The sequence below is a fragment of the Rhinolophus sinicus genome, chromosome 17 (genome assembly GCF_057876585.1).
Source record: "Rhinolophus sinicus isolate RSI-liver-muscle chromosome 17, RSI-T2T, whole genome shotgun sequence".
Taxonomy (NCBI): Eukaryota; Metazoa; Chordata; class Mammalia; order Chiroptera; family Rhinolophidae; genus Rhinolophus; species Rhinolophus sinicus.
This window is the reverse complement of record NC_142517.1, coordinates 64,007,304-64,021,399: the sequence shown is the minus strand read 5'-3', so window position 1 is coordinate 64,021,399 and position 14,096 is coordinate 64,007,304. Positions and strand designations below refer to the sequence as shown.

The 14,096-nt window shown below is 35.7% G+C and overlaps 1 protein-coding gene across 5 annotated transcripts in view; it reads right to left on the bottom strand.

The window, feature by feature from the left end:
* GSK3B (glycogen synthase kinase 3 beta) overlaps window positions 1–14,096 on the bottom strand; it is a 190,177-nt gene that overhangs the window by 23,851 nt on the left and 152,230 nt on the right. For 3 of the 5 annotated variants that reach the window (XM_019729652.3, XM_019729654.3, XM_074331486.2), the window contains exons 9-10: window positions 8,014–8,052; window positions 5,177–5,363 (exon numbers count right to left, since the gene is read on the bottom strand). In XM_019729652.3, coding sequence (XP_019585211.1) covers window positions 5,177–5,363; window positions 8,014–8,052 — 226 coding nt within the window. The remainder of the gene's footprint in view (window positions 1–5,176; window positions 5,364–8,013; window positions 8,053–14,096) is intronic. The other 2 variants (XM_074331491.2, XM_019729653.3) reach the window with 1 other exon arrangement.

Below are 14,096 nucleotides of genomic sequence, written 5' to 3'. Positions count from 1 at the left end.
AGTAAAATGTGGCATGTACACATACTATGGACTGAATGTGTGTGTCTCCCTAAAATTCCTATGCTGAAACCCTTGTCCCCAAAGTGATGTATAGGCAGGTGGGGCCTTTGGGAGGTAACCGCCTAGGTCAGGAGAGTAGAGCCCACATGAATAGGATTAGTGGCCCTATAGATTTCTCTTCAGCATACGAGGATACAGTAAGAATGTGGCCATCTGCAAAGGTGAAAGTAGGCCCTCACCGCACCACCAATCTACCGGCACTTTGATCCTGGACTTGCCAGCCTCCAAGGCTGTTTGTTGTTTAAGCCACCCAGTCTACGGCAGGTATTGTCTTATAGCAGCCTGCACTGATTAAGATAGGATACAGTGAAATGTTATTCAGCCATAAAAAGAAATGAAGCACTGATACATGCTACAACATGGATGAACCCTGAAAACATTATGCTAATTGAAAGAAACCAGACACAAAAGGTCATTTATTACATGATCCCATTTATATGAAATATCCAGAAGAGGTAAATCCAGAGACAGAAGGAGGAGGTGTTGATGAGGACTGATTACTTAATGGGTACGGAGTTTTCTTCTGGAGCAATGAAAATTGTTTTTGAACCTGACAGAGATGGTAGTTGGACACTGCGAATGTACTAAATGCCAATGAATTTTTACTTTAAAATGGTTTGTCCTATGTTATGTGAATTTTATCTGTTTTTAAAAAAAGCTTAGAAACTCTAAGCTTTATTCTAAGCTTAGAATAAATTTAGTTGTTTTTGAATTTTATTTTTTATAGTAATAATGGAAAATTATTAGCCAGTGACTAAAGAATCAAATGTAATTACAGTAGTCCCCCCTTTATCTTCAGGGGATACATTCTAAGGTCCCAGTGGGTGCCTGAAATGCAGACTGTTTCCCGAAAATAAGACTGGGTACTATATTAATTTTTGCTCCAAAAAACGCAGTAGGGCTTATGTTCAGGGGATGTCATCTTGAAAAATCATGCTAGGGCTTATTTTCCGGGTAGGTCTTACTTTTGGGGAAACACGGTAGTACCGAACCCTATATATACTGTTTTTTCCTATATGTACATATCTATGATAAAGTTTAATTTATAAATTAGGTAAGATACTAAGAACAATAATAAAATAGAACAACTATAATAATATACTGTAATGAAAATTATGTGAATGTGGGCTCATATAACCCTCATCTGTTCCTTCTGGCCCTTTGAACTTCAGCAAGCTCACGGTTTTTTGCTTTGCTTATTCCTCCAGTCATGTTTACTCACCCCGTCTCCCCTAGTGCTGATCCCACAAAACAGCACGGCATGGCTCTGCCACTTCCATGACCCCCACTCTCAATCCTGTCTAAGCCAGCTCAGTCATCCCTTAACGAGGGGTAGCCAATGGTAGCTATTGAACTAAAAACTTTGTTGTCATGTTATATAGGTGACAAGGAGACATTACCATAAATGAGCTATTTCGATCTCCATTATAATCATGTGAACTGGCTGAGGGATGCATTGGATAGTTTACTTGTCTGTCCAAGCGCCAAGGTTAACCAGTGGCAGAGCTACATCTGAAAGCCAAGTCTACTGAACACTGTACAAGAGAGTGAGCTGTGCCTTTGTGACTTCTCCCACAAGCCTGCACTCCCACACCCAGCTTCACAGAAGCTTACTCTTCTCTTCCATTTTACTGGCTTCTGGTAGATCCTATCCCATAACAGAAAGATAATCAGACCTTAAATATTGGGTGTTATCTCCTCAAGATTTCATTCTCCTTTGGTTTTTCTGGCCTGCATGATTTTATATGTAATGAGGATTCACTGATATTGTTTAGGCACAGTATTGTTGGGAATGGGGGAGAGGGGGAGGTTATAAACTGATCAGCAGAAAGGAGGAATACAATTTTCTTAATTGTATTACAATGATGTGCTTTTGAAATAACAGTAACACAAATACCTTAAAAAAAATGGCCTCATATAGATTCCAAAAGTGTTTCATATAAAAAATTTAGGTGATGTAACCTAAAATCATAGATCAAAAACTAGTTCTATTGATTACAAAGACACATAGGTAAAGAATTTGAATAAAATTGTTTCATGACGTTTGAGATGTAAAAAAGTAAAATTCCTATTTTATCATACTGTACCCTTCTTCTTGAGATGACGTGAGATGATACAATGCCTATGTGATGAGAGAAGTGAGGTGAATGATGTAGATATTGTCAGATTGCGGCTGACCAGGGGTAACTGAAACCGTGGAAACCAAAACCAAAGAAAAGGGAGACCACTGTACTTCAAAAATGGCGCATGTAAACAATAAAAATGAATCCTGGATTTTAAAATCTGATCAAAAGGTTTAAGAAATATCTCAGTTTTGATCGACACATACAGGTGTACACACACTGAAGAGTATGTACCATATGTGTCTGAATATAAGGAGAGTCATTCTCTAAATGTATCCATCGTACATTTAGAGAATATCCATCATAAATATCATGTTGAATTTGGATTTCTACCAAGTTGCTTCTTTGACAAGGGGCTTTCTTGAGTCATATATTGTGAGAAACAAAGTCCTCATTGGAGGAGACACTCAGTGTGAAAAAAAAACATCAATCATTGCTGGTTTGAGAAACTTTAAGGTCACCTGACAGAAGGGGTAAAAATGGAAGCAAAGAAATTTAACACTAACTTAGTTTCTGATGCCAATACTCCACAGTTTCAATGTTGGATGTTACTGTGTACAAAAGCCTTTTACAGACCACTTTAAAAAGCAATCTAATCAACAGTTACATTGTGCAGATAATAAATATATACCTAAAGTACAAAAGAAAAAAAATACTTGTTTTATATATATATAAACGGGTACTTGTAGAATTTCCAGTAGTAGCCTCACAGAGATTCAAAAGGTGTTTCATATAAAAAATTTAGGTGCTGTACCTAAAATCTGTGATAGATGGTTCAAAAAGTAGCTCTACTGATTATATAGACACATATGTAAAACATGCACATAAAGAGTTTGAATCGTTTCATGACAATGAGATATAAAAAAGTAAAGTTCCTAAATTAATATTAACTTTACATAATACATAATTTTAAATACATGTGAGTAAACAACAATAACAAAAAGCCTTTTGGGATCTTCTTAATGAGAAAATAGAGGACCACTTTATATTCACGGATTATCAATATATGCATTAGGAAGAAAGATAGAAAAAAGCTCTACCATATGCTACAAAGTGATTATTTTAAATCTTAAGTGCTATTTTGGGATTATGATTTTAATTTTCTCTACACTTCCTTTGTATTTTCAACTTTTTCTTCAATCTACATGTATTACTCTTGATTAAAATAGAAGCGATAAGAATTAAAAATAAAATTTATTTTCTTAGTAGTTATAAAACTTACGACATGGAATCACAGAATCTTTGCTCTAGAAGAGACCAAGAAGAGCCTCCCAGCCTAACCTTCGCCAAATAGGAGTCTTCTCTACAATATTTGACGTCATCCAGCTTTTTCCTGACACAGAGATCAGTATTTTGAAAACAACTTATTCTACTGTTAAACAGTTAAAAACTTCATTGATTCTTTAATAACTTTATTCAGTCTCTATTTGTGCCAGGGTCTGAGGTCTTTATAGTAAGCTCAAATGTGTACTGCTCTCTAATTTTTTGCTACTACTTTCGATTTTGCAATCTGAAGAATGTATGTCTCCCTCTTTAAACAGAACACAGACTTTGAGGTATTTTTAAACAGCTCTCAGGAGTTCCTTAAAATCTTCACTTTTCCAGGCTTTATATTCATTTCTGCTCCTTTGTACACCCTACCTGCCATTCATTATTTTTTTTTAAATGGCATAGCCAGGACCTAAAACAACATTCCAAATGACTTTTAATTATCCCTAAACAGTCAGAATAGTCCCAGGATACATGAAGATTTCTCTTTTATGAATGTAGTTTAAAACTATGTCAATATTGTTAGTAGTTACATAATATTGAAAGCTTAAGATTACTATAGTCAACAGAATCATCCAAGTCTATTTTACCAGCAACTCAGGTCTTCCAAATCTACAGATATAAGCAACACATTTGTCCACATTCAATTTTTAAAAAGTTTAAATATGGGGGGAAAAATTCACCTTAGAATAAAGAAAATATATCTATTTCCTGGTCATTGAAAGCTCTGTCTTCCTTCTATATTTTTAGCTTGACTAAGCTAAACTAATCAATCAATCAACTATTTATTGCTTATTTTATCTACACGGAATTGTATGTTCAATTTAAGAAGAAAATCACATCATTAGAGGCAGTGTGGCTGATTAAATGAATCACTTAAGGTCTCAATCAGAGAGAAAAGAAAAGTGAACACAGAAGTGGTGAAGAAATAATGACTATCCTTGGATCTTTTAGAAACCTACGATATTCAAACTCAATTTTCCTTTCAATGTTTTCTTAGCAGCAGCAATGGTGCCAAGCCCCAGAGGGGATGGGAATTTCTCTATATCATCCCATCTCTTACATGTTTTTTTTGTGTGGTTTTTTTTTTTTTTTTTTTTTTTATCTGCATGGTCTTTATTGCTGGTTCACTGCATCTCACTCTAACATAAATACTTATGTACACAATGCAGGAGACCACTTCCCCCTCTGCCCATGGCTCACCCTAAGTCCTTTTAGCCCTAAGAGTTTCAACTGTTTCAAGCTGTTTGCCCCTTCGGGCCGTCGGTACCAAGTAACAAAGAGTTATAGCATTCCAGTTCTCCCCATTTGTAAGATACCTGAATTTACACAAATACAGCCACCAATTTATTTCTAGGTTTAAAAAACTTGACATAAATCCTTGGGAAGCAAATGCTACGTGTTCTAAGCTTCAAACACAAACCTGAAGGTTAAATTGTACAGCAGTCATTAGTGAAATCTCTACAACTTCTCATATGCCAAGATTTATTATAATCTGCTAAAAATGAGAGAAGCTATGCCTAGTCAAAAAATTTTAGCTGCCATTATTTTCTTCAAAATCATGTAAGTAGTGGCCTAATAGATGGTTAGAAAGTATCTTTCCTACCTGCATAAGTACTAAATATATCCACTTTTGTCCTCCGGATTTTTGATTAACAGAGTGTAGCTTCACAGTCATGTGTAGCTTTCCCAGAATGGTAAAACAGCTAAAGGTTTAGAATTACCTTGAGTGGTGAAGTTGAAGAGTGCAGGTGTGTCTCGCCCATTTGGTAGTTTGACATTTGGGTCCCGTAATTCATCAAAAAATGAATGTGCACAAGCCTCCAGTGGCGTCAGTCGAGCAGTTGGTGTGTACTCCAGCAGACGGCTACACAGTGCAATTGCCTCTGGTGGAGTTCGGGGTCGGAAGACCTGAAGTACAAAAAGAGGGTAAGAGCAATTAATGTTTCTTTTAAGTATCTTAGCAATTTATCCTCTGAGTACTGAGTTAATTCCCACCACGAACAAAAACATGGTTGCATTTGTGAAAGGAACCTTCTAGAATGAAAAGAGTTAACTGCATACAATTTACCACACTGGGGTAAATAAAATGCTAATTAAAGGCTATATGAGAAAAGCTCAGAGAAAAAAGCTAGGGGAAATGGGGGAAAAAGTCTATATATGCTAGTCATGAAGCAGTATAATCAAACACGCACACAAAATATGACAGGCACAAGAGAAAAGGTAGGTTCTGGAGGCAAGCACAAGAAGAATATTTAAAAAATTAAGTTTTGACTGCTGTGGCAGTAGATAAAAGGTTGCCTCTTTTGTGTAATTTTTAGCAGAACAATTTTTGATAATGGATGGCATTGTTCAAATTTGGCAATCAATACCTTTTAAAAAAGAAAAGCTATTTACTCTAGGTCTATAAATGTTAATGATTTGGTATTATATCTTCAATAAATAGAACCTCACATTATTTGAAGAAATTCTTGAATACACAGAATTTGACAAAATGTCCAAAACTATTTTCTCAAGTAGCTGTTTAACATGAACATGGCCAGATTACCCTCACTTGAATGAATGTTCTAGGGTTTTAATCTGGGAGAGAAAAATGTATTTTTCATTAAGTGCCATTAACTCACAGAAAAAGTCAACTGACGGCTATATTGAAGCAAACTGCAAATAAATTAATTTGCCTGAAGGAATAGAAAGCTTTCCATTTATTTATGTTTTAAAACTCCTAATCAATACCTAAAACTATGAAAATATACATTGTTTTAAGTTATGGAGAGTTAAAGAATAAAAGCAAAAAGGGAAAAATAGAAATAAACATAAGCAGATGGATAGAAATCCTTTGACGTAAAAAGAAAAATGAAACACAGATCTCTTGTCAGGAAGAACACAGAATCAAATAGAAGGTGTGGAAGTGGTGGTGGTGGAGATAAGCAGACACATAAAAAGGAGCAGAAGTATATAAACAGAGGGGAATAGACTCACAGTGAGGAGAGGACAGGTAGGCTGTGACAAGGCCTGGAGGAGGCTAAGGTTTCCTAACGAGAAAGGCTCACGAACATCTGGGTATTCACTTAGGCTGAAGGTAGGAGAACTAGTTACTACTACAGAGCTCATTAGATTTCAAGAGACTACAAGAGTATTTTCTACAGTGAAAACCTTTTTTTTTAAATGTTTTTACACAAACTTTGTTATTAACAAAGATATTTTCTGTGCAAATTGAGAAACTGGTTTGAGTAGGGTTTCAGGAATTTATTTCCGAATACTGAAGGCCTTGTCAATTTATTTGGCTGTGTTAGAAAACCCTCTGCAAGGTGAAAAACTGCTTTATCTTTACTCTTGAGTGATCGGACCTGCCTCAGTCAAGAAACCTTAACGTTATCGTAGCATTTGAAATGTTTAGACCTTCCGCTGTTCTTGGTCATTTTTCCCTCTCTTGCTTCCTAGCCAGATCCATAATCACATTCATGTGTAAAAGAAAATAATCAATGCGAAAACTGACATATTTTATCCTTGAGGGCAATTTACATTCATTTGACAGCGTATGGATTTATTTTGCTAGCTAGTATACTACAAAATGCTTCCGCAACAATATGGGAGCACGTAAGTAGAATTGAAAGTGGAAATAAGTATCTCCTACTAATATTTAAATGTAGGGTAGCTGGACAGTGAGTGTATTTTAAGTTAAAAAATTTAATGTTATATTAATGAAGATTCTGTGTTAAAGCTATTAATAAACCAATACTGTAAGCTTATCTCTGATTATTTAAAAAAAAAAAAAAGGCATCCACATCTTTTTGGTATCTTATAGGCTACAAGTGACCATCAATGTTGGTACTAAAACACATATTAGCCTATTTTACCAGGGAATCCTAACTCATGGTATCAAAGTTACAAACAATAAAGAAAATAATTCATTTCAAGAGCCTATATTAAAATGAAGACTTAACCTGCCTTTTAGAAAAGCATCCATTATTACTTTAAGCCCTTTGAGAGATTCTGGATGAGAAAAGCTTTGGTTCAGTACTTTATGGATAAGGTTAAATGGAAAACTATGTGGGGTCAAAACCCAGTATCTCCTAGTTCAGATTTCTGGCCATAATATAGGGTGTGGTAGCATGCAATGTCTGAAAATTACAGGCCAACCAGCAAATAGCTCTTCTGAATTATCTTTGTGTCTAAAGAAAAGGAAACTAATTACTACTGAAAATTCAACTTATTTAATAAGTAAGTCATTCCTTATCCATTTAAATTGCTTAACATTCAGAACCTTTGGTTCTGTGGATCCTTGTCAATATTTATTCTTACAAAAATACTAATTTTCAAACCCCACAGATGCTAAACTTCAGTCTAGATGTCAATAAATCACTCAGGAGACTGACAATCTAAATATACCATAAGCAAAATCTTTATCATACAGTGAATGAAAACAGGTATCAGAGCTACCTATATTGTTTTTACTATTACATTTCAAGAATGAATAACTGCTTAGTCTTTAAAAAAAAGTCTTCCCCCTAGTTTTATAGACCTGCCCTGAAATTTTGGGAAAAAAAAATTAAATACATACCCGCACTCCTGAGGTGAAATGTCCTGTTCCTGACGAATCCTAAAGATGATAATGCAGTGAAATAATCCAAACAGGGGAAGTCAATCCAAAAGAGAATAGTCCAGCAAGGAAAAATATATCCAATGTTATAAGAAATCCATGGTGTGGGGGGGACATAGAAAATGTTTATACAGTTATAAACTTTAAACATCAGTCTCCACAGTAGCAAGTCCAAGTTTTAAAAATTATTTCACCACAGTGTATGCAAAAAAATTTTTGATTGCGCAATGGTGAGGCACAGTAAAGAAACATTTTAATTTTAGTTTATTATGTTCCAATGCCAGTGCATTTATTAAAAAAATACAAAACCAAAAAAAGTTAAAATCAAAATCAAATCTAGAAGTAAAGTTCCCAAAGTAAAGTGTTTGGTCTTCTATGACCTGGATTCATGGTCCATTGACAAGGCTGGGAGTGGGCATATTAAGACTGCTTTTAAAGATACGAGTTCCCAATATGCTAATTTTTCTCTATTAACGTATTCCAGATACACAGTATAAACATTTTTTGCTATATTATTAGTGATGAGAGGAAAGTTAGAAATAGATTTAATTTATATTATTATAGATTTCAAGCCAGATATTTTCAATTTGTGTGAGCTAAGAAGGATCAGGCCACCGCGGATTATTCTCCATTTTGGATTGACTTCCCTGCTAAAAGATATTTGCTTACATTCTCATTATCTTAGGACTCTTCAGGAAATACATATGACCTCAGGAGTGCGGGTATAAACTTACATTTTCTATTGTGGGCTTTGCCTCCTCATACCCTTGCACCCATTACTTAGGAAAAATAAATATAGAACATTCTTTCCTTTTTGGAAAAACTCACTGAAAAAGAAAAAAAAAATCCTACATCTTTGAGCACTACAAATTCAACACAGTTCCAACTGCAAATATGCCCAATTCACCCACCAAAAGCTAAACAAAAATGTATACAATGAACAATACAACTAAGGGACAGTCACAGTTAGAGGTGACATGCACAGTAATGCACACCAACACCTAGGCACAGCCAGGCAGTCGGGTCTATTAAGTCTAGGCATTGAGAACAAACAATGGCAGAGCTCACCAGTAGCTGTGAATTCCCTTGGCTATTCTAAGAGAATTTAACATTCTTTTAGGATAGTTTCCAGTGGGGGAATTAAATATTTTGCAAAAAATAAATAATCCGCGGATTACTTTTAGTCTGCAGACTAAAATTTAGTACACGGATTAAAATCCGGCCCATCAGAATAAAAATCTTTCATGAACTAAAATACAACCAGGTGGACAAAAGTAGAAAACCAGACTAAAAAAACTGAGAGCACAAAGTAAGACTCAACTGGGCCAACTAACAATTAGTGCGCAGACTAAATATGGCCAGCCAAGTATGTTAGCAAGGCCATGAAGAGCCCAAAACACCCCCTGTAAAAACTAAAAACAGAAGTAAATAAATAAAACAAAACGGAACAAAGCAAAAAAATAAATAATCAGAAAAAAAAGAAGAGAAAGGAAAAATTGAAAAGAACCAAAACACTGACATGAACTTTTAAGTGATTCAAATACTACCTCACCTGTGCAGCAACTCATTTTTTCTTAAATTGAAACAAACTCTCATCACAAATACTAGTCCATAGAAGAAACTAACAGAAAAAATTAAGTTTTTTCAAAAAGAAAGTCTCTGTGGTATCAAACAAATGCAAATGAGTCCTTAAATAAAGAATTATTCAAAACAAATTTGCATTTGGATAACTCAAAAATGACAGAGGCAATTTCCCCCTTACATGTCCTAGAATAGACTTTTGCCATCAAATATCAAATTTCAACCTGGAACTAATTGTTATGACTGAATCTTAAATCCTTTAACATTTATAAGCAGGCCTGCGGTTGATTCTCATAGTTATCAGCTCTTGACAATTCTACTGTATTAAATAGCCAACCAGAGCAATGTGACAATGCCTGTGGGCAACGATAATTAATCTAAGTAGAACACAGGACACTACTGTGCCCTATTCCAAACAGCCACTCCTCCCTAGTTTTCATTGTGATAAATGTGCAACATAGACACTGTTCTCTGGTTATACACAAAATACACAAGCACCCAATGTTAAAAACTGAACACTCCTAAACAGCAACCCCAATATTGCCTCTCAAGTAATCTACTGATCATTTAAATTATCTGCAGTTTGTAAACCTAAATACAAGACTAAGAATGAGAGAATGCCATGGATTTGTTAAATATTAATTATGATGATTAACCAAGTTAATGAAGAACAAAATTGAAGTCTACTTGAAGTGCTTATATAGTACATAATTCTTAAGAAACACAAACATGCTTTCCTTAGCCCTGGCAGAGCTAGCATTCAATGAATTTAATCTGCACTGATTAAGTAAAAGGCTTACTGAGCTCTCCTGAGTTCTACTACATATAACAAACATTACATGTTTTGATATCAGCATTCAACTATGCAATGTATTTCTCCCTCTAATATCATTCACTGATAAAAAAGTACTACAGGCTGACACAGAAGTGTGATTTACCATTGTCCATTTATCCAATTTAATCTCTCATTGTTCATGAAACAGTCATTGCAGTCAGGTTGACCTTTCTAATAATATAGGAATATCGTTTTTTCATCCACACTTCCTCCTCATCCTAAGGGATAGTCTACCACAATTCCCAACCTTATCCACACCTAAGCAAATCCAAATCTTTCTTCAACAGTGTCCTCGCACCCCCCCCGACCCCCCCCCCCCTCGTCCTTCTATCACTTTTAGGTTTCTTTTTTCCCTCCACCACTCTCCTGGAGCCCTGTCTTATAATACCTACAGCATGGGAAATACCTTTGAATACCTATAGCACGCAATCAAGCAAGTATGTGGTTATATATTATCATATTATTCAATACTTGCTTCAACTGAGTCAGTAAGTAAGCTTTTCAAGGATAAGCGTATATGTATATTTTACTTCTTTCGCATCCTTTATGGTATCCAGCACAGCACTGGTTACATAGGAAATAGGGGTTTTAAAGAACAAATGATAAATTACAAATAGATTTTTTGCCTTCTTTTTCAAACCACCCCCGTCCTACCCTTTGCTCCAAGTGATCTTGCAACTAGATCTTAGCATTCTTTCTTTTTTTGTATTATTCCTCTCACATATGGATTAGCCACCCTAGTTGCCTAGTTTCCAGCAAAGAAAGGGTAGTATAGCCTGTGTAAATAGAAAAGTGAGGAAGTCTACTCACCTAGGAAACTGGATGTTAGAAAAGGAGAAGTGATTATTCTAGCACTAATAAACTGTAGGCAGAAAATTTGATAGAGAACATAGTGTTTCCGTGCGACAAATGATAATGGATTAGTGAAAGGTTCAGGGCAGAGGGGTAATAATATAGAAACTGATTCACCTAAGCCATAGAACAAAACAGACAAATGGCAATCTCAGGAACCAATAGAAATCCCCAACACAGTTTTATGCTTTCTGGAATACGTGTGAGCAAAATGAGTAAGGCAGAGACCAGAAGAGGTAAAGTGGAACTGCAAACAAGTGTCTGACCGCAATTTTTGTTTTGTGCTCTCTATGCCCTTCTGAAGGCATTTTTGATAATGTGTTAAACTATAGTTAGAACAGGTAAGCTTACTAAGTGAAAAATCTTGCAAAAAAATGGTAAGATTCTGAAATCTTACAAAAATTATAACTGTTAAGCTTTAAGCATAGAGAATAATAAATACAAGTCTGATTGTTCAGTAGGCTAATTCCTGAACAATGGCTGAACTCGATTTTCTGCTTCCTCTGTTAGCTAGTTGGAAATACTAGTATTCATTCATTTTGAAGTATGCGGACAATGTTCTAAGAAATCAAGTAGGTAAGGATTGAGTTTTGTAGACAATGCTTTCTGGGATACTTAATCAATGATCTATGGTCTCTCATATCCTACAGTCACTTAACTATTAAGTAAACTGCCATGTATGCCAAAAACTTAGCAACAAACATTTTAAGGGAGGTGGTATCCATTTTGTTATTACCATTATGAAAGAGAAATTAAGAACTGCTATAACTCGGTAGGTACTTACAGGAGTTATGTGGTAGGAATAATCACAGAGAACTCAGATAATTAAGAAAATATTTCATGGGAGAAGTGAGATTTGAGGTCTTGAGAAAAGGCTAAGACTTGGTAAGTAGAGAAGAAGAACATTCTAAGTGTGAAAAAATGATACTAGCAAGAGGCAGAAATGAATGTGGCTTCTCTGGGGACCACTAAGGAGAACAGTTGGACTAGACCAAAGAACTCAGCATGACTACATCAGCCCTTCCAAGTGAGCTGCAAGCAGGACAACACTCACACACGTAGCTAATATATTAAACAGCCCTAATCCAACTGAAAGAGATCAGGGCCCTTGGGATTCTAATCTACTTCCTTCCACTAACCAGTTATATCACTTATGAATTTCATTAATCTGAAAGAATGTACAGACACACCTGTGTCACCTGACTTCACAGGATTATTTACTACTGGGACAAAGGGAGAATACTTGTCTTAAGAGCTTTAAACAAAATGTTAGCAGAATCAGGTACTCACAATGGGGGATGTCTTATCGATTACCATATAACCTTATTAGAATCTCTAACCTACTCTAATGAAACATTAACTTTTAAAATCCATTGCCTAACTATATGCATTAAGGGTGGAGGAGCTGGAGAACTTGGCAAAGAGACTGGGTTCTGTCAACTAGATGCTTCAGGGAAGGTTAGGAACAGGGTAAGCACTAAATACCTTGTTTTTCTGGAAAGGAAAGGTAGAAACAATTAGGAACAGAGTGAATGTATAATCTGTCACCCAATCTGGGACACGTGAGCGTGAAAGGGCATGCAATTAATAATTATGCTGGACAAGCATAAACTGGGACATGTGATCACCTTAGGCCTTACACTCGTATGTATATTACGTCAAATTTTCCCAAACGCAATGAGGAATCAGAGAAGAATTTTAAATAGTAGTGACAGTATCACGTGTGCTTTTAAGAAAGCTAACTTTGACAGCAATGACAATGTGAAGGAGGTGAAACTGAAGGAGGGAAATTGGTTAGGAGGTAGGAGGTTGTTTTAACAATTCTATGCTATGATGATGGCTTAAACTCAAGTCGGGGCAGTGGAGATAGAGAGGACAAATCACAGAACTATATTGGAGGTAGAATCTTCACATTTATTCAGAACTTAAATGAAATAATCCTTTATATGCATACTTTAATATTTTCAAAAGAATCCAGAGAAAAGACACAAGAGCTAATTGCTATCTTATGAAAGAGAAAACTTGAGGCACAAAGAGAAGGAACAATGCTTAAACTAGATCCTCACTTCATACCTAGCGAACTGTCATTTAACCATACCTCCATGTTCTAAATGAAAAATTTTAAGCTTCCTCTCTTTTTCCAACCAATTTCCATCTCTATTTAATTCTCAATCTACTTCTGCATCACTTCTTTTTACTTTCCATCTGGCTTTTATTGTTTGAAGTATAGAGCATACCAATGCACAGGTCTTTATCCTCCTCAACCCCATTCCTGAGAATGGTACCTGTTTCAAAGCATTAGCACCTATTTCATTTCCTACTTAAATCACAAGTGCCTTATCAATGAGTTAGGTTGCTGTGGCTATTAAGTAATAGTCAAGGGCAACCTATTTGATTTTTAAATTCTCAAGATTCCTGCCACATACCACACTGGGATCATCTTCTGTTTCCCTCACCTCAGTGTTTCCATGGAAGACATTCTCTCTCTTGATCTTTGTCTACCTACTTTTTTGAGAATACCAGCTCTCAATCCTGGTAACACAGCTGTACTACACTTCAGCACAGGAAACCAGGGTTCACATGTCTATGACCTCAGGAAATGAAGCTAAAGTGCATTCTAACAAACTGCAATAAAGGGAAAGCAGCTTGAGTTTCCAAACTCTGTTTATCTCTCCTCCAGACGCTTTAGAAAACAACATTATATATTTTTTAAAAATAACTCTGCTGGGTGCCTGGCCTAAGAGAGCATTTCTCAAGTTGGTGTCTACCATCACAA